Source organism: Cibotium barometz, chromosome 9 (genome assembly GCF_041138505.1).
Source record: "Cibotium barometz isolate CiBa-2024 chromosome 9, ASM4113850v1, whole genome shotgun sequence".
NCBI classification, from domain to species: Eukaryota; Viridiplantae; Streptophyta; class Polypodiopsida; order Cyatheales; family Cibotiaceae; genus Cibotium; species Cibotium barometz.
Window position 1 is genome coordinate 6,187,679 of NC_141054.1, and position 23,060 is coordinate 6,210,738.

The 23,060-nt window shown below is 42.6% G+C and overlaps 1 protein-coding gene across 1 annotated transcript; it reads left to right on the top strand.

The window, feature by feature from the left end:
* The first annotated feature begins 5,591 nt into the window (after positions 1–5,591).
* On the top strand, positions 5,592–23,060 carry LOC147635190 (uncharacterized). Its single transcript, XM_086802403.1, has 4 exons — positions 5,592–5,809; positions 21,878–21,937; positions 22,106–22,152; positions 22,740–23,060. Exons 1-4 carry the CDS (start codon positions 5,651–5,653, stop codon positions 22,825–22,827), a joined length of 354 nt encoding a protein of 117 aa, XP_086658529.1. The 5' UTR covers positions 5,592–5,650; the 3' UTR covers positions 22,828–23,060.

A 23,060-nucleotide genomic window follows, 5' to 3' on the forward strand; every position in this document is an offset into this window, starting at 1 on the left:
CTCAATTTATGGGCACTCTATATTTTAAAGATAAAAGAGTGTCGTGCAAGAAAAGCACCTTTTTGTATTTTTGGAGGCTATGGCCTAAATTGGAATAAAGTATCTCATAAATACTCATGTGTGGCGAAAAATAGGCCATACACACATAAGGGGGGATGATTGCACCCAATCTTGGAGTCGTACTTTTGTGAGCTAAGTAGTTTTATTTATTTTTGAATATATTGAACATGTGGTATTTGATGAATTGTTTGAATTTAAATCAATTCTTGCAAGTTTATTTATATTGTATCTTCCTAGAAATTTAGATATGTGTCAATTTTTTGGCAATGTTTTCAAAAAAATATCTTTAAATTCTTCTAATAAATTATTTAAAGAAGAGTTAACTACTTCACAAATAATTGAATCAAACTTTTCACAATGGTTTTTAAACTAAGGCATTTCATAACAAAAAAACATTTGTTCTATTCCATTATCTTGATGATGAAGCTTTTGGAGCTCAATATTACAAATCAAAGGAGAAGATGGTACATTGTGCTCTCCTTGCAATGTAATAAATTTTCCTTTATGCTCAAACGTTAGTGTATTATGCAAATAGCTTCTCAAAAGTGTTTTCCCCAATGAAAATAAGTTAAGTTTGCACTATTTTTCCTTTAGCCTTATCATTGTCATTCCCAGTAAGTTCTTGTCCTTGGGACTTAGGACAATTCTTTTTATAATGTCCCAGCTCAAGACAAGAGAAACAAAGTTTTTCTTTAACCACTCTCTCAAAACCTTACTTTTTTAGAAACTTACTAGGATTGGATTTTTGCTTTTTTTTTTGGAGGTTTTTCCTAATTAAAGGAAAAATCCTTTCTTTTTTAAGAGCCATAATTTTATTCATGAGGTTTATATGAAATTTTTTATATCATTTTCTTTACGATTACCATTACCCATGGTATTGTTAAATTTTTGTACAAATTTTATAGCCTCATCTAAATTTTTTTTGGCTCTTTGGAGCAAACTTCCTTCTTGCACTCCCTTTTTAGGCCTCTAATGAAGCCTCTTACTTTTTGAAAATTGTCTATTCCCTTAAGTGTTACAGGACCATGGTACATGGTGATTAGATTATTCCACAAATTAAATAATAAAATAAATTAACCATAACATCATAGCATAAATCAAGAGCATGAAAAATTAAAGAACACAAGACTGGGTGCAATCTCCCCCTCTAACACACGGTACTTAAATCATATTAATAAATTTAGCCCTTGGAGCCATAAATAGCATAGCTTTTCCAAAATTGGGCTTTTATAAAATTGAACCTTAGTCCAATGCTTTTAAAGCATCTCGTAAAAAATAAACCTTGCCCAACATATGTACAATGGGCCAAACCATACAAAATTAAATATTTAGCACACATGTGCTTGGCTAGATAATCTCGTCCAATGTCCACCTTGGTTGTCCCGAACTCATGATCTATACTCAACATAGTCCACAATGTTAGATCACAATTACTTTGGAATCACTCACAAAAATAATTCTAACAAATGGAAATCATTCACTACCATGCTTCACACATGAACCATGCATGCATCACACATAATTAATTGGATTCACTCCCATGATAAAATATTCTAAAAAATCTCACTCCCGTGATAGTCCTCCTGTTTGACGAGACAACCGTACTCAGTTGTAACTATCAACACACATGGGTGATCAAACACATTAATTGTTCCCACATTGGATTCACTCACAATGCCATTATGTATTTAAGTGGATTCACTCCCACATGTCCTCACACGTATCACACGTGTCTTAAAGTTGATCGGATCACTCACAATCAAATTCACAAAACCTTTATACGCATCACATGTATTCACAGAGTACACCACACGTCTCACACATGTGACAGCTAGCTGGATTCACTCATCACAACCAACTAGGGTCACCCTCATCAAGAATTATTTTAAAAGAGTTGATTGGATTCACTCACAATGTTTTTATACGCGTCGCACGTATTCACAAAATATACCACACATTTCACACGTGTCACAGCTGGTTGGATTCACTCACAACCAGATTAATCACACTTGGGTCACCCAAGATATTCTTTTCACTTATTGGATCACCCAATAATAAATTAATTATCGTAACATTAAGTTTTAAGATAATTTCTCTACAGCAAGCTATATATTAAGTGAGATTTAAATTCTTTTGTTCCATAGAACAATTATCCCACTCCTCCCAATTTCGATCTTCTTCATTTTCAGGAAGATATTCCTTTAAGAACAATTCCTTGAATGAATCCCAAGAATCGGGTACTTGCCTAGCTTTTGCTAAACTCATCCACCACTTATAAGCTTTTCCTTCGAAGGATAGGCTAGCTTCAATGGGGCGGTTATGATCAGACACATTTGTTAAAAGGTGCAAATCTTGCCATTTTTGTAGAAAAATATGGACCGCCACTTTATTTCTCTCCTTCTCTTCTCTACTAAAAGTGGGTGCCTTTAAAAATTTAAATACCATACATTGGTCCCTAGTTTTGGGACCCTCTTCGACTATGGTTTCATTCAATCCTTTTTCTAGAGTTTTTTTCCTTCCCTCATCAATGTTATTTTTAGATATTTGTTTTACTCCCAATCATTCCCCTCTCATCAAGGAGCTAAGAAGACCCATTATTTCTCAAGTTTATTCTCTATATTACAGATTTTTTCTTTCATTTCCTTCATTTCTATATCCTCATACTCATTAAGATCTAAATCTTGCATATCTATTTCATTTGTTTTTGTAATATCCTCTTCCATGTGGAAAGAGGACATTGGGTTTTCTCCCTTCTCCCCATTTTCATCCTCCCCACCTTGAGAAGCCATTTACTCTAACAATAAGCAAAATGGAAAGTTTCTTACAAAGAAAAAAAGATGTAACACAACGACCTTACTTGGTTGGGTAAATATGAATTGCCTCTAATGATGTGAAGAACAATCCCATTGATTCCTCCTTGTTGATATTTGCTTCAATGATTCTTCAAGGTTGTCATGTACTCCACTTTCTTCATGTAAAATCTCCAAACTATGTCCAATTTATTAGGCAAGAGATATGCTCAATCTATTACGCAAGAGGTATGCTCAATCTATTAGGCAAGAGGTATGCCCAATCTATTAAGCAATAGGTATTTGTATGGAGAAGATTTGAGAAGTATGAGGATTAGCTTATGGAAATGAATAGAGAAGAGATTAAGAGTTAGCAATGAGTAGCTCAATGGAAACATGGAAAATAAAGAACTTAACTCTGATACCAATGTAATGCTCCTTGCATTATAAGCTTGAGGACTTATAAGACTAGAACTTTGATTCTCCACCCAACCATATCCCAAATGGACCCTAAACACATGGTTATATAGGCATAAGTGATGCATGACCTTCCAACTTCAGCCCCTTGACCTTTCATTGGCTAGGCATGGCCTTTTCACTCTCCAATGTCTTTGCAACTCCCCCTAGAAGAGGGCGCCTACTTCTGTGGCCTTTGGGCTTCCCTTGTGCACTATCTACATCCCTTTTACTTTAACCTTAATGCCTATTAACCATTACTTTAGTATTTCTAATTTGAAATCCCCTGAACCCTATTTATATACAAACCTTTTACAGATAAATAATCTTTTCTAGTCTTACCTTATAGTGTTTCCTGTTAGTCTCATAACAAGAGGATGTGGTTAATGCCATTGGGACCTACATGCAGCTACTAATACTTGTAATATAAAGGTTAATGGCCACCTTGTGGACATTGTGAAGCTCAAAGCTAATAATATGGGATGAGGAACCCATAAACCATGCATATATCTTTAAAGCATTAGACATAACATTAAGAGACATTCTGTTGAGTGACCAACTTTTTTTGTGGAAAGGTCATATTGTTAGGCGAAGCGTTTAGACAAATCTTACCAAATGTTCTAAAGACAAGAGAAGAGGACATTGTTAATGTTGCATTATCACTCACACAGATCTCATATGTGCTTGATTCTTAAGAGGTGGAGGTCCTTTAGTTTAACCCTTTGTGCCGAACTAACCTGCCTCGGCCCACCAGGAGGTATACCATTACTAGCTCTACTTGTTCTCAGAGTTTTACAACAACAAACAACATTATTTCCAGGGAGATCTTAGATGCTTCCTAGTGATAATTTTTAGTATCTTATTGAAGTTATGCGTTCTATTTTTGTGTGTGTGCCTTTTTGTATGTGTGTGTATTTATTCGATTAAGCATACTACCTCTCCCTACCATGTGGCAAGAGGAGGTTGCATTCAAAAGGGGACTCCATATGAGGCCACGTAGTACTTATCCTTTTTCTTTTATTTATGCATTTAAAAAAAATCCATTTTTTATTTTAGGGACAAGGATGTATGACATTTTATTTACTTTGGATATGTTGGAGTCGAGGGTTGAAGGTCAATATTTATATTGTATTTTTTTCTATTTATTCAAATTTTTTAAATACATGATATTATTTAACTACGCGATATAACTTTTTTTTACAGTCACCTTTTTGGTGTGCTTTCCTTCCTTCTTATCATGTTGCAGATATTATGCTAGATGGCGACAAGGATAGGTACATAAATTATAACAAATCATTACAGGTGTTAATATATAAACATTGTTTATTTATGTAACTTCTTAATTTCTAGGATTATAACAAATCATTACATAAATCATAACAAATCATTACAAGTGTTAACATAAAAACATTTGCACAGTTCTTTATGTAACTTCTTAATTTTGACTTTCTAAGGAAGCTCCTTAACAATGTAAAATTGTAAAATTTTTCAGGTGTCACACAACTTGTGTCAATGTGAACGTAACAGCCTAAAACATATACTAGGCAAGTTTGTGTGAACACTTTTTGAAAAATTTATATACCTTCCCCCCGACATTTTACCTTTCCCCTTTTCACTTTTCACTTTTCATTTTCTATTTTTTAGTTTTAATTTTTTACTTTGTTCTAGGCATTTGACCTCTTATTTTTAGATTGGAGCTGGACAGATGGGTTGCAGTTCATGATACTCTTATGCAAAAAATCCTCTAATCTCACACCTCCACACCAATGACTCATTTTAGCTGTTCAGTTACACATAAAGGGTACACAGTAGACGCGAATATGTGTGTAGAGGCTACGAGTGTGTACTACGTGAATGGACATATGAATGCATAGAAACTTACAGTTGGTACCATGACATGCATGTCTATTCTCTGTGCGTGTCTAAGAATAGGCCAAACCCTGTCGAAGGCGCGGCCAAGATTGCTTTACCCCAATAGTGTTTACACCTAGGAGCACTTTACACCGGTTATAGCAATTGACTCGTTGGAGGCGAGTTCGGGCCACTCGTATTTACTATAGGAAAAAAACTGGCCTAATGGTCTTTAATCATCCTGTGTTACTTAGTGCCGACTGAGGATTGGAGCAACACCTCTCATGCACAAAATTCTGGAAGCATTGAGAGGCTTTGGAGTACAATGTGAAGCCACCCTGAACTAGTGGGAACCTTTCACACATAGAGCTAACTGCCCGGCCAAAAACAATACCGGTAGGCCTGGGTTTGTGTGGCTGCGAAAAGGATATGTATCTCATCTCAATCGCAATTATATCAATGGGAGTGATCGTCGTTCTGTGTAACCAATTGAAATGACGACACAAGGAACGTTCATTGAACGAGGGGTTCTTATCGGTGGGGGAGGCGACAGGTATCCGCTGATGCTGCCAGCAGTCTCACGTCCAAATTCTGCAAGCTTCGCCGCTCGCCATGGCACCACCCGCTCATTTGCAGCTTTCAAGGCCCCAACGGTAACATTTGCTACTGTTTTTTCGAATTTATTTGCTATAGCAATCGCCTGTTGATAGTGCTTTTCTAATAGTTTGCCCTTTGTGTCCCCAAACGTCTTGCTTATTCGGGTTGTAAGTTGTAAGATGAAGATAGAAAAAGCTTACATAAATGCATGACAGAACACTTCCTTGTGGAGCCTTCTATGTTATTCTGAAATCTGCAAGTCTTTTAGTTGTCTCGGAGGAGCTCTCTGCACCTTCTGCATGTCTGGTGTTACCGTTCGTGTGTGGCATTAGTAATCACACACACAAAAAAAAAAAAGCCAACTCGTGCAGGACCAGCATGACTTCACTTTCCTTCTTTATGGGAAACTCGATGTCTTGCCAATTTGTTCCTCTTTTGAAGGTTGTACTCTGCATTGTGCAGAGACTCTACTAGAAGAAACTTTTTATGAACGGGCAGTGAAATACCTGACGGATGGGCAACATTAGCTGCCCAAGCCCATACTGTTCTATGCGACCAAATAGTTCAATGAGCCCTGATAATCTGGTGAAAGAACCTGAGAAAGGCATGTCAGGACTCAGCAAGAGAGGTACATGCTGGCCATTGCTGGTAGAAGAGGAGAGACAGGGGGAAAGAAAGGGATTTGAGAGAAAATTACAGAGGCAGGAAAGGGTGAGGAGATGACAGAAAGGAGAAGAGATTTTGAAAAATGTAAGTCATATGATCTGAAATCAGGGGTGTAGAAGGAAAATGCCAGTTTTTCTGGGAAATGGTGGCCAAAGCATGTTGTTTCATAATCAAGAAACAGCTGAAGCGGTTCAGGTCTAGGGAGCACCCATGTTTAAGTCTCTGAGTCCCCTTGTTTCACTTAGTTCCTGCAATTATAAACTGCACCTCTGCCTCTTGATTCTTGAACATTGCAAGATGGTTTCTGCCAGACTTGCTTTTCAGTGGTTGCCTGCTCTGCCGGGGCTTGCCTATTGTAAAGGACTTGCTCTATTTGAAGCGTCTATTGTGCATCCGTATGCTTTTCGATGAAGTGATATGAGATGTTGGCTTCAGAGTTGTGCTGCAAAACACCGAGTTTCTTGAAAAGGACTTGCTCTATTTGAAGTTTCTGTTCTGCTTCCTTATGCTTTTCAATCAAGTGATATGAGTTGTTGGCTTCAGAGTTGTGCTGCAAAACACAGCTGCTACAGCTGAATCTCGGTTGGAACATGTGCTCAAGAAGGTTGCCAGGTTGAAAATGGGTTTTTAGAGGCACCAAGCTCCCCCCTCATGCTGGTTGGCCTGCTGTTAGCCAGTCCACAACCACCAATGGAATGCACAGTTCAGCCCTTTTTGGCTAAGAAACTAAGTAGTGTTTGGGCCTAGCCTCGGGGCCTGGTGGGGGGTGATTTTAGTTTCCTAAGATTTGTCCAAATTCTCCTAAACTGGCTGTCAGTGCTGCTCCAACTTCCAGAGGCATCATGGAAAAATTGCATGATATCACCAGTGGACACAGGAGATGGTTTTGAAATTGGGTCTACTTACAGCATTCAAATTACAGGAGTTGTACATTTCATTGCCTCTCATGTATGTGACTTGAAGTAGGGGTTCTAAACTTTTATCATTCAAGTATGTACACACAAAGGAGAGAGAGTGTATATATATGTATGTATGTATGTACACACACGCACACACACACACAAAAACTAAGTTAGACCTAATTTTGTTGTTACCCTCAGTATGCAAGAGATGTGGTTTTCTCTGGGCAGCAAGGCCCTGGGCTTCAACTTGGCTGCACATTTCATGGCCTTTGTGTCCTCCTGAAATGGTTCCATTTGCTCCCAGCCCTGCACTCTCATAAGCCCCATGGACTCTGTCCCTTTATTAGCAGGGTGTCACATGACTACAGAAGCTGACTTGGTTATAACGCTGATTAAGCAAGCTAATAAAGAAATGCTAATCACATGATGAACAGCACACAATAGAACAAGGCAATAAATGTGAACTATCGTATGTTGCATAAAGGGATATAGACAACGGGAACACATATCTGAACTCAGATTGTTTTGGTGTATGCTGTGTAAATTGGCTACAGAGCATAACCTAAATCTATTACAATGTTGTCCTACATTTTACCTATGGGTAACACTCATGAAAGCTGCTAAATACTGACGGAATGCCATGTCTGCTGCCCTGGAACCTGGCATTTACTAGGGTCGTGAGGTATGCGGTCCTAACATTGTTATCAGAGCTAAACCTACTGGCCCGAAACATGAGGAACTGTGAAAGGAGGAGAGAAAGAGGCTTGCTTTTTAATCTTCCAAGGCCTAAGGTAGTATGGACACTGTGGGTGGAGGACGGAAAGAAGCCTGGCAAGAAAGGAGATGCTGTGGGTGGGTGTTTATGGAGCGGTGCTCTACTGCTGCATATCCATGAAAAAGCAGGAGCCTTTGCTGTTTACTTGTTGAGTTTTGATGGTGCTTTTTTGTTCCTTAGATGCACACGGGTCAAGGTATCATGTAGAGTTGATCGTGGGCCTGTGAAGGGGGCTTTATGGACTCTTGGTTTGTAGATAGATGAGTTTGGTCCATGGGAGGGACCCATGCAGAGGCTCATGCTCGTGAGACGAACAAGAGAGAGCTCTGTTCGTTTGGCACAGCAAAACCTAGAATCGTTCGTAGTTATAGTCTACTAGGGGGACTCACGTGTGCATAAACGGGCTGTAGAGAGAGGGGGCATAGCTGCAGCAGTGAAGAGAGATTGGGCTATAGCGTGCCCAGCAGGCTGTACAGGCCCATATGGTGTCGCCCCACAAATTAGGGTGGGCACCCACATGTGGTTGCAGGTACTGACCCATGGGCGCACTACAGAGATGGGACTTCTTGTAAAATGAAATGTGTGAATGTTATTTTGGGCATAAAAACATTAAAGCACACCTTTAGTTGTTTTAACACCTAAAATAGGGAAAGGGATTGCTCTTGATGGGCGTATGCTTTTTTTTGGTAAATCTGGCTTTTTCTGGAAACCTTCACCTCAGCCCTTCATGTGAGGAGGTGTGGGCTGCTGGTCGACCATCTTGGGCTCCAGTTTTTGTAAAGAAAGTGTGCCATCTTACTAAAAGCATAGGGCAGCTATCATCTTGCCTTCACAGAACCTTATGCTCACTTTTTACCTACTGAATGAAGCTTGCACTAGTGATCTCCAGGCACTGTTTAGACTGTTTTCTTGGCTGAACATTGCGGTGAGGCATCTATAGCTGTTGACACCCATGATGGACAGCAAGACTAGCCTCATGAGCAGCAGGTTATAGACAGCTTGTGATCGGTAAACCTTTTATGCTGATAGACAACGGGTTGCGCCTATGGAATCTTGGCTAGTAATGAATTGAAGTCAATGAAGCCACCAGGATGGCTTGGGCCCTATCCTCTACCCTTTGCTTTGTAGGAGGATGACCCGGAAAGTGTGGTCTAGAACTTGACAGGGTTGGTGAAACCGGCCTCTGATAGAAAACCAGAGTGCGGTAGGAGCAATCACCCGTCCACTTGTAGTCTAGATGAGAAACACAAACACAGACTGGGGCTAGAGTGCCCAAATCTGAATACACAGCGACACCTGTTGGCCCCAAAGCTTGGCGCCCCTTGCGGTATTTCTTTATTCAATTAAAATAATATGTATGGCTGAGTACAACACAAAAACCAGCCAAGAGTTTACACCTGTAAGTCCAATCTGACTGCCCACAAATCCTTCTCAGCACAGAGGATCTATGCACACAGATCTGTGTCCTCAAGCAACACACTGTGCCTCCCTCTGATCAGCCAAGTTCACAAAGCAGGCCAGCCATGGGCATACATCTGGCATAACTCAAGAGCATGATACATCTTCTCAGCTCAACATACATATGCTGTTCAATCCCTGTCTTAATCCCTTGTCAATCTGCCATACTCCTCCTCTCACAAGGAGCCAGATAACACATACCTGTAGCAGACATCAAGCAATAGAAAGAGAGATAGATGAACAGAGTCAAGGCTTACCAAGTTCAGCTCGTGAAACAGCACTGGAGGAAGCAACAGCACTAATCTGTGCCTGCAGGCACTTGAATCCACAATCCTGCTTCACACATGTGCTTGCACTTGCCTGTATCTTCCTCCTGATGCTCACTCCTATGCTGTCCTTGTAAAGTACAGATCTGAAAATCAGCACAGTACCCGTCTGTACCGCCTCGGGATACGTGCCAGGCGTTGTACTAGCATAAACAGCCTGCTGTCCACTTCTGTACCAGCCTGAATCAGCATACACAGGTCTGCACAGGTCTGTCCAGCACCCAGAAAAGCGCCGCCTGCACCTGTATGTGCTGTATCTGACTGCCCGTACACTGTACGGCAGTCGTACAGGGGTGTACTTGCTGGAAAACACACTACACAGCCTGAACAGAACTTCTGCGCAGCCACCAGCAGCTGTCCTGTGCGCCGCCAGCAACAGAGGAGAAAGAGAGAGAGAGAGAGAGTGTCCAGTACTGGCCGTACAGTGCTGTACGGCTGGTTCCACTCAGAAAAACAGCAGCACAACTGATCTTCAGCAGTCGCCCTCCCCTTCCTGTGCTTTTCCACGCTAGTTCATCATGCGCATGAGGGAAAGCTCCCCTTTTACTACACGATTCCCAAAAAGGGAAGAGAGAGAGTGAAGAGAGAGAAAACTCCTTTCCAATTTAATCCCTAGGGCCCCAACTTAATAAGTTCCTAGGGCCACTAAGGCCTAGGGGCAAACTTCAATAAACATTCAAACTTAATGTTTTAATGTTCCCCCTTCACACCTAGGGATGTCCACACATCTTAAACACTGTCCGGGCACCCCCCATGTGAATCATAGAATATTCTGACTCTGCAACCACCATGCACACACTTGTCCTGCTCCATTTTCACAGGGCCATGACATACCCCCCTCTTGAAAGATGGCAAGCGTCCTCGATTGCATTCTGGTGATGCATCAAAATATCCAAAGTGAAATATACAATATGGCAAGATCAGCGTCCCAATCTCTCTGAGCCATACACATGTATCATCATTCACTGCAAACCAATGGCATAGTAAGAGTCCAAGTTGTATACCACTGTGAACCATACATATCCACAAAAATCTCCATGTGACTAGTACACATATATCATAGAAGTCCCATAAACAGATGTACTGTCAGCCTCAGTACCTTCGGGTGAGTGAAAAACTACACCAAGCGACCTCTAGATGTCATCTGAGCCTGTCTGTATCAAGGGAGTGGAGGTGCTACCCCCCTCTTGAGCATCAGGTAATGCTCCAGACCCATGCTCTGCTGAACCTGAATGAGCCACAATAAGAGTCGGCTCTAACTCAAAGGCATCGAGATAAAGCTGCAAAACCTAAGGTGAATCTGTTAAGTCACCTTCCTCCATCCACTTCGCATCCATCGGTGAATAGTTCTTGAACTTCACAAGATAGCGACGGGAAACTTTACCTCGTACCTTCCTTTCTTTATGTGCCAGTATCTGCTCTGGAATCAGAACCTCATCAAGTTCCTCAACTTCCGGCTGAGCCTCATCTGATACATCCTCAGGCACATCCCCACGGAAAGGTCTAAGAAGACTCACGTGAAAAGCATTGTGAATCCTCCAGTGATCTGGTAACTTCAAACGATAGGTTACCTCACCAATCTTTTCCAAAACCTGAAAAGGCCCATAATATCGCATGCTCAATTTAGGGAATAAGCGCTCTTTACCCTTCATCTTCTTGAGTCTAGCCTTTTCAAAGCGCAAAAGAACCCAATCACCCAATGCAAACTGTAAATCACGTCTGTGACGGTCTGCGGCTTTCTTTTGCTTCTGCTGAGTTTTCTGGAGGGCCAACTTAACTCTCTGATAAGCTTCATCCAAGCTCTCCACATACTGATCAGCCTCAAAGATCTTATCCTTTGTATGCAAAATGGGTGGTACCTTCTTCCCTCCTTCTACAATCTCAAAAGGCGCCTTGCCTGTCGAGCTATGTACAGTGTTGTTATATGCAAATTCCACTAGAGGAAGATACTTTTCCCATTGTTGCTTGTGCTCTGACACATAACACTTGAGAAGATCCAACACTGTAGAGTTAGCCTCTTCTGACTGACCATCTGTCTGTGGATGAAATGACGATGAAAACTTGAGAGTTGTACCCATGTTGTCAAACAACCCTCTCCAAAACAAACTCGTCATCCGTGGATCACGGTCACTAATGATAGACGTAGGCAAGCCATGATACTTGAAGATGTTCGCCATGAACAACTTCACCATATGATCCACTTTAATTGTCTTCCTCACGGGAATGAAATGTGCCTGCTTACTGAACCTGCATATGATAGTCCAGATGCCATCATTTCCCGTTTGTGTCCGTGGAAGATCAAATACAAAATCCATGGCAATGCTCTCCCAAGGTCTATCCGGAATAGGTAAAGGCTGTAATAACCCTGGTGTCTTCTGACGGTCAAACTTTACCTTCTGACATACGATGCATTGCCTCACAAAGGCATCAACATCTCTTCTCAAGGTTGGCCAATAAAAGAAAGTCTCCACTGCTTTGACCGTGGCGTCAATACCTCTATGACCTGCATACGGTGGAGCATGACTTTCAATCATAACCTTGAGTCGCAATGGCCTGGTAACACACAGTCTGCCATGCATCAATAAAAACCCATCTCTGAGAGTGTAATGCTCATGCCGCTGACCCTCAGACATTTGATCATACAACCTTTCAAAATCCTCATCATGGGCATACTGCTCTTTCATTTCATCAAGCTCATGATGATAAGCAAGTGAAACTGTAGAGACCTGTGGCGTGCGTGACAAAGCATCTGCCACTACATTCTTTTTGCCTTCCACATGCACAATCTGGAAGTGAAACATTGACAAAAAGTTTGCCCAACGCATATGCTTCTCTGAAAGCTTAGTCTGCGTGAGGAAATAACGCAAGGTCTGATGATCTGTCTTTACAGTAAAATCAGCCCCAAGCAAGTAGTGTTTCCATGTAGAAAGAGCGTGAATTACAGCCAACATCTCTTTCTCATACACCTGCAAATGCTTCTCGGCATCTTGCAAAACTCTACTCTCATAGGCTATCACATGTCCCTCTTGCATGAGAACTGCACCAATGCTACTTCCACATGCATCACACTGGACAACAAAAGCCTTTCGGAGGTCCGGTAACACCAATACTGGATCCGAAGTAAGCTTTTCTTTGAGCTTTTTGAATGCTGTAATTTCCCGATCAGCCCATCTAAACGGAGTTGCTTTCTTCGTCAAAGCATGAAGAGGCGAAGCAATTTCAGCAAAGTGCCGTATGTAACGCTTGTAATAGGAACACAATCCTAGAAAACTGTGTACATCATGCACGGTCCTCAAAGCTGGCCAATTAAGTATTGCTTCCACCTTTGCTGGATCCATACGGACTCCATGACCAGACACAATATGCCCCAAGAAATGTATCTCCTGCAAGAAAAACTCACTCTTCTTGCCATTAACCACCAACCTATGGTTTCTGAGTTCTGCAAACACAATGGCCAAATGCCTTCTATGCTCTTCCTCAGTTCGTGAATGCACAATCATATCATCAAAGAATGTGCCCACAAACTCTCTATGAGGCCTGAAAATCCTGTCCATCATTCTGTTAAATGTGGCAGGCGCATTCGTCAAACCAAAGGGCATAACCAAGAACTCATACAACCCAAATGTGGTTTGGAATGCTGTCTTATGCACATCCTCAGGTCTAATGCGTATCTGATGATACCCGCTTTTCAAGTCAATACGACTAAAAACTGTGGAGCCCTGTAAGCGGTCCAAGATGTCATCGATCCTCGGTATGGGGAATCGATTCTTGATGGTATTCTTATTCAGCGCCCTGTAATCAATACACATGCGCCAAGAACCATCCTTCTTCTGCACTAAGAGCACAGGTGAGCAAAAGGGTGATGAGCTAGGCTGAATCAACCCCTTATTCAAAAGCTCCTGCACCTGACTCATAATCTCTTCCTGTTGGGCTGCACTAACACGATACGGCGGTCTATTCGGTGGAGTACTACCAGGAATCAGATCTATGGCATGATCTTCTGGCCTCTCAGGAGGTAATTCTCCTGGCAATGACTCGGAAAAACAGTCTTGAAACCCACTTAAGAAATCAGCCCTGTCCTTATCTAACATTGACAAATTAGACTTAGACTCATCATCCTGTGCATCCTTTACATAAATCAAGTACGCGGAAAGATGCTTTTTCATTACTGATGAAATCGCCGAAGCGGATACAATAGGAACAGATTCCCCTTTGAGTTTTACATCCAATACATGCTCTTTCCCTCTATGAGTCAGAGTAATTTTCCTATTGTAAGTATCCACCACCGCATGTACCCTGTGGCACCATGGCATCCCCAACAAAACATCACAGCCATCCAAAGGCATGATGAAGAACTCCTTGCTGTCCACATAACCCTGCAAATGAAGCCGAAGCTTCCCAATAATAGGAGTAACGGGTTCTGCATACCCTGGACAAGCCATATTTGCCTCATGTAACGGCCCCATCTCCTCTGCGCGAATCCCCAATCGGCCAGCCAAATCTGGTGAAATGAAGTTGGCTCTAGCACCTGTGTCAAAGAAGATCAAAGCATTCTGATCTCTCACTTTGCCCCATGCCCTGCACAACTCTGTAGCTTCACCACTTAGCTGCTCACCCACAAGATCAGGAACTAAGCCTGCAGAAGGCTTTTGTTTCTTTGGCTTGGGCTCTCCTTTATTGTCAGGGTCCTTCTTGGACGTTCTCTTGGGACAATTGAATGACATATGCCCCTCTTCAGTACAGTAAAAACACTTTTGAGCATCTCTCAAAGCCTGTCTTTCCTCAGAAGTCCTTTTGGGCATTGGCAACTTCTTATACTTGGTCTCTGTAGACCCTTTAGCATCACGAGAAGCATGCCCAAATTTTTCAGCTTTCTTGCCCAATTTCTTACTGCCTTTAAACCCAGATGAACCACCTGTGAGTAACGCATTAGCTGTCATAGCATTTTCAATCATCTGTGACATATTCGTTACTCTTGTCTTTATACAGTAATCTCGTACCTCCTTGGGCAGCCCACAACAATACTTCTCAACCTGCTCAGATAATGGCACGGCACGATAAGAAGTCACTGGGAGAAGAGCTTCCCAAAACTTCTTGTTATAATCCTCCAAACTATCACACTTTGAAGCATCCAGCTTGTGCCATGCGGTCATAACATCCACCTCAAATGTAGATGTGAGCCATACGGAAGAGAAAACCTGTTTAAATTGGACCCATGTGGTGGGTGCTATGCCCTGCAAAAGAAGAGTAGACCACCACTGCAAAGCATTGCCCTTGAGAAAAGTGGCAGCTTTCCTCACCTTTGAGGACTCTGTGTAATTCCCACCAGAAAAAGCAGCATCAAACTGCTGTAAAAAGGTAAGTGCCTTCAATTTATCCTTGGCCCCACTGAAAGTGTCAAACTTCACTGCAGCTCCCCCTTCCTTGTAATCCTTCGCCTTTCCCATAGGCGTTAGATTATCATATGGAAGTGGTTTCGTGAGATTGCTGCCCCCAACATTCATACCCATCATTGGGTCAACATTTCCCATTCCCATGCCAGGCGTACCATACATTCCAGCCATGTTTCCATACATTCCACTATGCATACCTGGCTGCATGCCACCAAACATATTGCCTTGCATCCCAGGTTGCATGCCTGCAAACATATTTCCAGCCATACCGGACTGCATACCACCATACATATTCCCTTGCATGCCAGGCTGAAAATTGGCTCCAAAAGGCCCATACATACCCATGCCTCCCTGAGGATAGCCCCCAGTCATGGATTGAAACACCGAGCCACCACCAAAATAACCTGGATGCATATTCTGCTGAGGAATAGGTGGCTGTCCATAGAAGGAACTCTGAGAGTTTGCTCCATAAGCATGCTGCATATTCGGAAACTGGCCAAAAGATGGTTCTTGTGGGATGGCACCACTATGACCCTGAGGAAGATTCTTCGAACGAACCTTCTTCTTCTTTTTCTGGGGCTCTGTGCGAGATCTCAAAAATTCAGCAAATCTCTCGCTCTGAGTGAGCTACATAAAAGTATCCATAACACTAGCCAAGCGATCTTTGAACCGAGCATCATCATCCTCTTTACCATGCACATCTTCTGGCTGTGTTACATCCTCATAAGGCTCAACATCTGCAGCCTGTTCTCCTGCAAAAATATCCTTAGATACATCTCTTTCAGGAGAAGTCTCTTGCTCTTCTTCTTCTTGATAGAAATACTCTTCCTCTGTATCAGACATGATTGCTGAATTTTCAGCGATGGCTTTCTCCAAAACAACCACGAGTTCACCCCCTTCAGAAAGTTGATGATTGGTCCCGGGGACGGAACCTTGAAACCGGCCTCTGATAGAAAACCAGAGTGCGGTAGGAGCAATCACCCGTCCACTTGTAGTCTAGATGAGAAACACAAACACAGACTGGGGCTAGAGTGCCCAAATCTGAATACACAGCGACACCTGTTGGCCCCAAAGCTTGGCGCCCCTTGCGGTATTTCTTTATTCAATTAAAATAATATGTATGGCTGAGTACAACACAAAAACCAGCCAAGAGTTTACACCTGTAAGTCCAATCTGACTGCCCACAAATCCTTCTCAGCACAGAGGATCTATGCACACAGATCTGTGTCCTCAAGCAACACACTGTGCCTCCCTCTGATCAGCCAAGTTCACAAAGCAGGCCAGCCATGGGCATACATCTGGCATAACTCAAGAGCATGATACATCTTCTCAGCTCAACATACATATGCTGTTCAATCCCTGTCTTAATCCCTTGTCAATCTACCATACTCCTCCTCTCACAAGGAGCCAGATAACACATACCTGTAGCAGACATCAAGCAATAGAAAGAGAGATAGATGAACAGAGTCAAGGCTTACCAAGTTCAGCTCGTGAAACAGCACTGGAGGAAGCAACAGCACTAATCTGTGCCTGCAGGCACTTGAATCCACAATCCTGCTTCACACATGTGCTTGCACTTGCCTGTATCTTCCTCCTGATGCTCACTCCTATGCTGTCCTTGTAAAGTACAGATCTGAAAATCAGCACAGTACCCGTCTGTACCGCCTCGGGATACGTGCCAGGCGTTGTACTAGCATAAACAGCCTGCTGTCCACTTCTGTACCAGCCTGAATCAGCATACACAGGTCTGCACAGGTCTGTCCAGCACCCAGAAAAGCGCCGCCTGCACCTGTATGTGCTGTATCTGACTGCCCGTACACTGTACGGCAGTCGTACAGGGGTGTACTTGCTGGAAAACACACTACACAGCCTGAACAGAACTTCTGCGCAGCCACCAGCAGCTGTCCTGTGCGCCGCCAGCAACAGAGGAGAAAGAGAGAGAGAGAGAGAGTGTCCAGTACTGGCCGTACAGTGCTGTACGGCTGGTTCCACTCAGAAAAACAGCAGCACAACTGATCTTCAGCAGTCGCCCTCCCCTTCCTGTGCTTTTCCACGCTAGTTCATCATGCGCATGAGGGAAAGCTCCCCTTTTACTACACGATTCCCAAAAAGGGAAGAGAGAGAGTGAAGAGAGAGAAAACTCCTTTCCAATTTAATCCCTAGGGCCCCAACTTAATAAGTTCCTAGGGCCACTAAGGCCTAGGGGCAAACTTCAATAAACATTCAAACTTAATGTTTTAATGTTCCCCCTTCACACCTAGGGATGTCCACACATCTTAAACACTGTCCGGGCACCCCCCATGTGAATCATAGAATATTCTGACTCTGCAACCACCATGCACACACTTGTCCTGCTCCATTTTCACAGGGCCATGACAGTTGGACACAGCTGAGTCCGAAGTTGAAGAACCACAGTCCTGACGAACAAAGAAAGATGAACATTGTGATTCTCTCTTTGTGTCAGGAGGTTCTTTCTATGTGGGATTTTGGTAAGAATCCACACGTTATTGCATGGGTCCTAGAGTGGCTTGATAAAGCAGATTTCATAGAACTGGAATATAATCATTTCATAGGTTATATTCTGGATTATCTGGGAACTGTTGAAAAGCAGTATTTTGGTACTTATGTTCTTTTTTGTAAAACTCCCTACTTAATTGTCACGTGCATGCCCGTGCCATGACTAATCTTCAGCATGAACTGGTTTAATCCCTGATTAGGCAGTAGGTCAGATAAGCATTTAGCCTTACATCAGCATCATTACAAGATCATCAGTAGCCAAGCATCAGAACCATTCAGCATCAGCACATCTACATCATCATCATCATCATACACCTCCTATCATCGGTCGGCCAGCATCAGAAGGCAGCCAGGACCAGTCGGCCAGCATATTATGGAGATCCAGCATTCATTGCCAACTGCCTAGCATTATATGTCAACCGCCTAGCATTATATGTTAACCGACTAACATTATATGTTACTTAAGCATTTTTGGGACTGATTCAGCAGGCCGATTGCTGTCCTATCCACATATATAAGCAGTCCATCATATTCAGCATAACACAAGTCATATTTCAGAAGTTCATCTATCATAAATTATCTAGCATTTAGTAGAACTCATGTAGAAGGGCTATGGGTCAACCCTTATGGGCTGACCACAAGCCTCAGCTGTAAGGCTAGTGGGGCGTGCCGTGATAGACTCAACCACATGTCCAAGAGATAAAGATATAGAGAGAGAGGGGAGAGATTGGTATATGCTATAAAAACATAATGTTTGCCAATGCTTGCTTTCCCCTTGTGTTTGCTTCTCCTCACCCACAGATGCCTGAGAGGTGAAAGAAGGTGCCACAGTAAACAGGTGCTCCCATGGTGACCACAATTGCCGAATCCAAGTGCCTAAAAGAGATCTTTCTGTTGCTACAAGGTCATAATGAAATACACGTTGATTTTGGAAATCACAAAAAAGCGAAGGAAACAAACACACTTTTTGTGTGAAAATCTGAAACTAATGGCGAGGAAAAACTTATCCCTGTTCCCAGTGCTTTTGTCCCACGCTTGAACAAAGGAGTCAACCCACAGCTATTTTCAAAAAAATGCCCGTACTGCTTTATGTTAAAAACAAGAGTTGTGCCCTTCCAGAATCCCAAAAAGGAAAGAAGTTGACTTATTTAGAAGGTTTCTTAAAAACAACGTACATGCTGTGCTTTCGTTTTTTTTAAAAAAAAAACTTCCAAAGTAGCAAGATGCGCTTTCTCTCCTCGTGGCGGCCTGATCGGTTAGTGCACAGAAGTGTGTTGTCTAAACCCGCATGCTATAGTCACAAGAAACGGCCGTTTCAACCCCTAGAAACGCGTTTCTACGTTTCAGGACCCCATCTGTTTTCATGGCCGTTTCTCGTTTTCCAATGGATATTGTCACAAGAAACGGCCATTCATTTCCCTGTTTCCATTCCTTGAACGTTCCCGTTTCTCGTTTTTGGTGACTATGCCGCATGCACTTGTGGACACCTGTGGTCTGGTCTGTATGAAGACTAGACCAATGCTGCCACCAAGCGATTGCCTCACCCGTAAGATGGGGAGTCGCTATGTGGACTCTGTCCTGAGGATCTGTAATCCTATCTAATGGAAAATGAGTAGTAAATTGATTAACCGCTAAATGATCACACTTACCATCATACTTCACTTACCATCATACTTAGTAAAATTGGTTGACTTCGAATGATGGTAGTCGATGTCGCGGGTTGCTGGCTGGTGGCACCTAAGGCTGGGGAAACTGAAGAGAGGTGCTGATATCTAAGATGCATGACCTTCTTTTCCCTTTGGTGCTCTCGAGCGGTGAGTTTAGCCTAATGCCGGTCTTCTTCGATCCTGTGTTGGGCTTCCTCATAGTTCCATCTATCTGCTTTTTTGTTGTTGCTTTCTTGCTTCAGCTTCTGCTTTTTCTTCTCTCCGTCGAACCTCGTCTTCTCTTCTTTGTTGTTCCATCTGAAAGAAGAGGGAGATGTAGTCAGGGGTTGTTGGAGGCGGAGGAGGACGTGCTCCTTGTTGCATCCAACAGTTGGAGACGCTCCATGAGAAGCTGGTTTTGAGCTCTGAGTGGAGCTATGGTGTCTGTGGTAGTCGGAAGAGCAAGGTCTCCTTCGGGGGAGACTTCTTTTGGCTGATGTGTACTCTCCTCTGTAGACATGATGTTGAAGTCGGTAGTCGTGCCGGAACACAATCTGACCATCCAAGGATGCCCCCACGCTAGGATGCGGTGTGTGTGGACAAGCTAAATCTGATACCAATGTAACATGCAACGGAAGTATTCGTAATTAAGGATCCTCACACAAATTCTCACACCGTCTTCTGTATCCTGAGTTTTGTGAGTTTAGCAATCCACTTTTACTTCAAACTTTAAGAGATTTGAGAGAGAGAGAGAGAGAGAGAAAGAAATTGTACACCGTATGGGGTCCCGAATTACCCAGTGAAGGGCCCCCTATCCCGTTACCGGAATAGTATTTGCTTTATTACTTTGAAGAGACTGACTCTGAATTGACGATAAGCCAAATGCAAGATCTCTGAGGACCAAGAGTCGGGCTGAACTGTACACGGTTGTAGAAGCACCAATGATGACCAATCTTGAGCCTATGCACTCTTCCCAATGGAATGAGGGAAGGCTGCAAATCTGAGGCTGAGGTAGGGACTATTCTAGGCTATGTATGAATGCTAAGTTTTACCTTCACTAAGTGGCTCTAGCAAAACGATGCAGATAAGGATGTTGAAAACTGTATGTATGCTGAAAAATGCATCTCTTCAAGTGGGTTAAGGGACTTGGACTGACTGACTGACTGTCTAAGGTTGAGGAATGACCTACGGAGCTTGTGCCCGACTTATCTTGGACTTGAGCATTACAATGGGGTCACGGCGTACGACAATTATCATCCTAAAAGGTGCTAATAATGTACAATGTTGCATTGATGATGATGAGCCATCTTGTCACCATGCACTACAATGCATAGTGCATGTGACAGGTGTGTTCCTATGCATGAGGAAAAATCCCGTCTTAAGGAGAGTCAGAGTAAAAAGTGGCCCAGCTATCCTATGGTGTTTACACACCACTACTGCCTGTGACATAGATGTCAACCTTCCTAGGACACACTGTGAATGGCTTTGGAAGCTGCACCAAGACCATAGGTCTTATGTTTAGTCTATTATTACCGTAGTTGGGTGATGTGGTTGGTTGTGTCCAATTAGACTCAAGGTAGGGGCGACATGGGCTGGCCTAGTATACAACAACCCTTCAGTACTTTATATTGATGGGTTCAGGAACTTCCATCATATTCAGGTTACTCAGATCTATATTCACTGCTTATCTTTGCTGGTTTGTGCACCCTTCTTTCACAGTGCATACAGTCCTCAGCCTTAGTGTCTTTCCAGATCACCGTCTAAGCTCCCTCATAGTAGCGCACAGGAAGAAGGCAGTTTCCATTAGTTGTAATCATTGCAACAGCAATTTGAAATTATTCTCCGTCTCTACCTTGATGAATTCTTGTCCTCTATATGTAGATCTTGTTGTTTCTGTTCATGCACAAGTTGTATATTTTTACAAATAATGCATAAAGCTGTCTACACATGGTTGGTCCATGGTTCCTTGTTTGTACACATTTGGGTGGCCAAAATGTTACCCAGCATGGCCATGTTGGCGAACCCTGCCTTTTAGGCAGCTGCAACATAGAGTTATGTAGCATCTCTAGACAGGAAAATGGATGCAAATAGGTGACATCCTCCTTTCTGTCTTTTGAGATCCCATGGCAAGTGAGTTGTTTTGGTGTGGTACATACCCATGCTTACTGTAATGTATTATGTACCACCCTGAGGCAAGTATCACTTGCCCTAGGAATTGGAAGCATACATTTAGCTCAGTGATCCTATACTGTTGCATGGTTACCAATCATCGTGCTTTTAATCTCTACCTTTCTCTAAGTTTGACAAATCCGTAGAGAAGTCAAACAAACTATTATAGTCTCTCTTCACGAATGCATTTTAGGAACTGAAAGTAAAAGAAAAATGCATCAGCATTACCTTTTTAGTCAAGGGTCTCACATGTTGGTCTTGATCTCATTCAGGGTGGAAAAGGTTGTGCAAAGTGCAGAGGGAAAGGTGCCGTGGAGTGCCCGGGATGTAAGGTGAGCTGCATCATCACTTTTACAAAGTCATCTGGTAGTTTTGAAGGGCCTTTAATAATATGTACTCAATGCTGTACTTGAGTCCTAAATTTAGGTTGCAGTCTTTCAGGTGTGCCTAGCAATGTTATAAACCAACTACTAAGTTAGTCAATGGCGTTGTCCTTTCAGGGCAGCGGCAAGAACAAGAAGAATGGGAACTTGTTTGAGCGTTGGAAGTAAGATCCTAAGTTTTGAAGTTCTTAGGAAGCTTGATGACTTTTGAAAAGTGTTGGTGTAGTGACTGTTTTTTTTTGGGAGACTTGGGACATTGGGTATGTCGACCCTTTTTATTTACTTATGCACGTACGTGGGTCCTCCCCCCACGGCCTTATGATGTAGTGGCCACTCTGCAGGCAAGGATAATCGATCCCAGGTTCTCCTCCCATAAGTCCAACGCTCCAACCACTTGCACTTTGTGGTGGTCAGTGTTGGTGTAGTTCTCAGGGGCTTCACTGAAAAAACTACCCGAGTGCAAAGAAGATGGCTTTTTTTATCTTTCATACTTCTAATCTTCACATTAACAATAGAGTTGTCAAATCTATTCATTTTGAAATTATGTATAGTCAAAAGGATATATATATATATATATATTTGGTAAGCACCAATCTGGTGGTGGTGTTGAAGAGAGGACGAGTTTTAGGATGGATATATGGCAATGACGGATATATGGCAATGACGTGTTCATGTCCAGATGTGAAATGTGAAGCTTTAATGCTGTTTGGAGTACTCTTCCTTCTAATGCTAATTTCTCTAAAACATGCAGGTGTTTTGATTGTCAAGGATTTGGTCTTGTGAGCTGTCCAAACTGTGGTAAAGGTGGGTTGACCCCTGAGCAAAGAGGAGAAAGGTAGCCACCAGTAGGTGTATAAAGGCGGACTGGCGCTGCTGACAGCTAGGTGGTGCTGGAAGAAAAGGGTCCAGATTAAGGAGGAGAAGTAGAACAACATTGCCAATGTATATTTAGTATCTTGGATATTGTTGAAGGGGACCTTGGATTCAACATACGGGAGATTGTTGTGAGATGTTGGATCTCTGTAGAATGTGATCATTGAAATATATACATCCAGTTACTTGTATTCCATCA

Excerpts from the sequence above, each read along its gene's own strand:
- LOC147635190 (XM_086802403.1), top strand. The coding sequence starts at position 5,651 with ATGACGACACAAGGAACGTTCATTGAACGAGGGGTTCTTATCGGTGGG. Across the intron at positions 5,810-21,877 it reads CAGCTTTCAAGGCCCCAACG|GGTGGAAAAGGTTGTGCAAA; the intron begins GTAACATTTGCT and ends GATCTCATTCAG. Across the intron at positions 22,153-22,739 it reads AACTTGTTTGAGCGTTGGAA|GTGTTTTGATTGTCAAGGAT; the intron begins GTAAGATCCTAA and ends TAAAACATGCAG.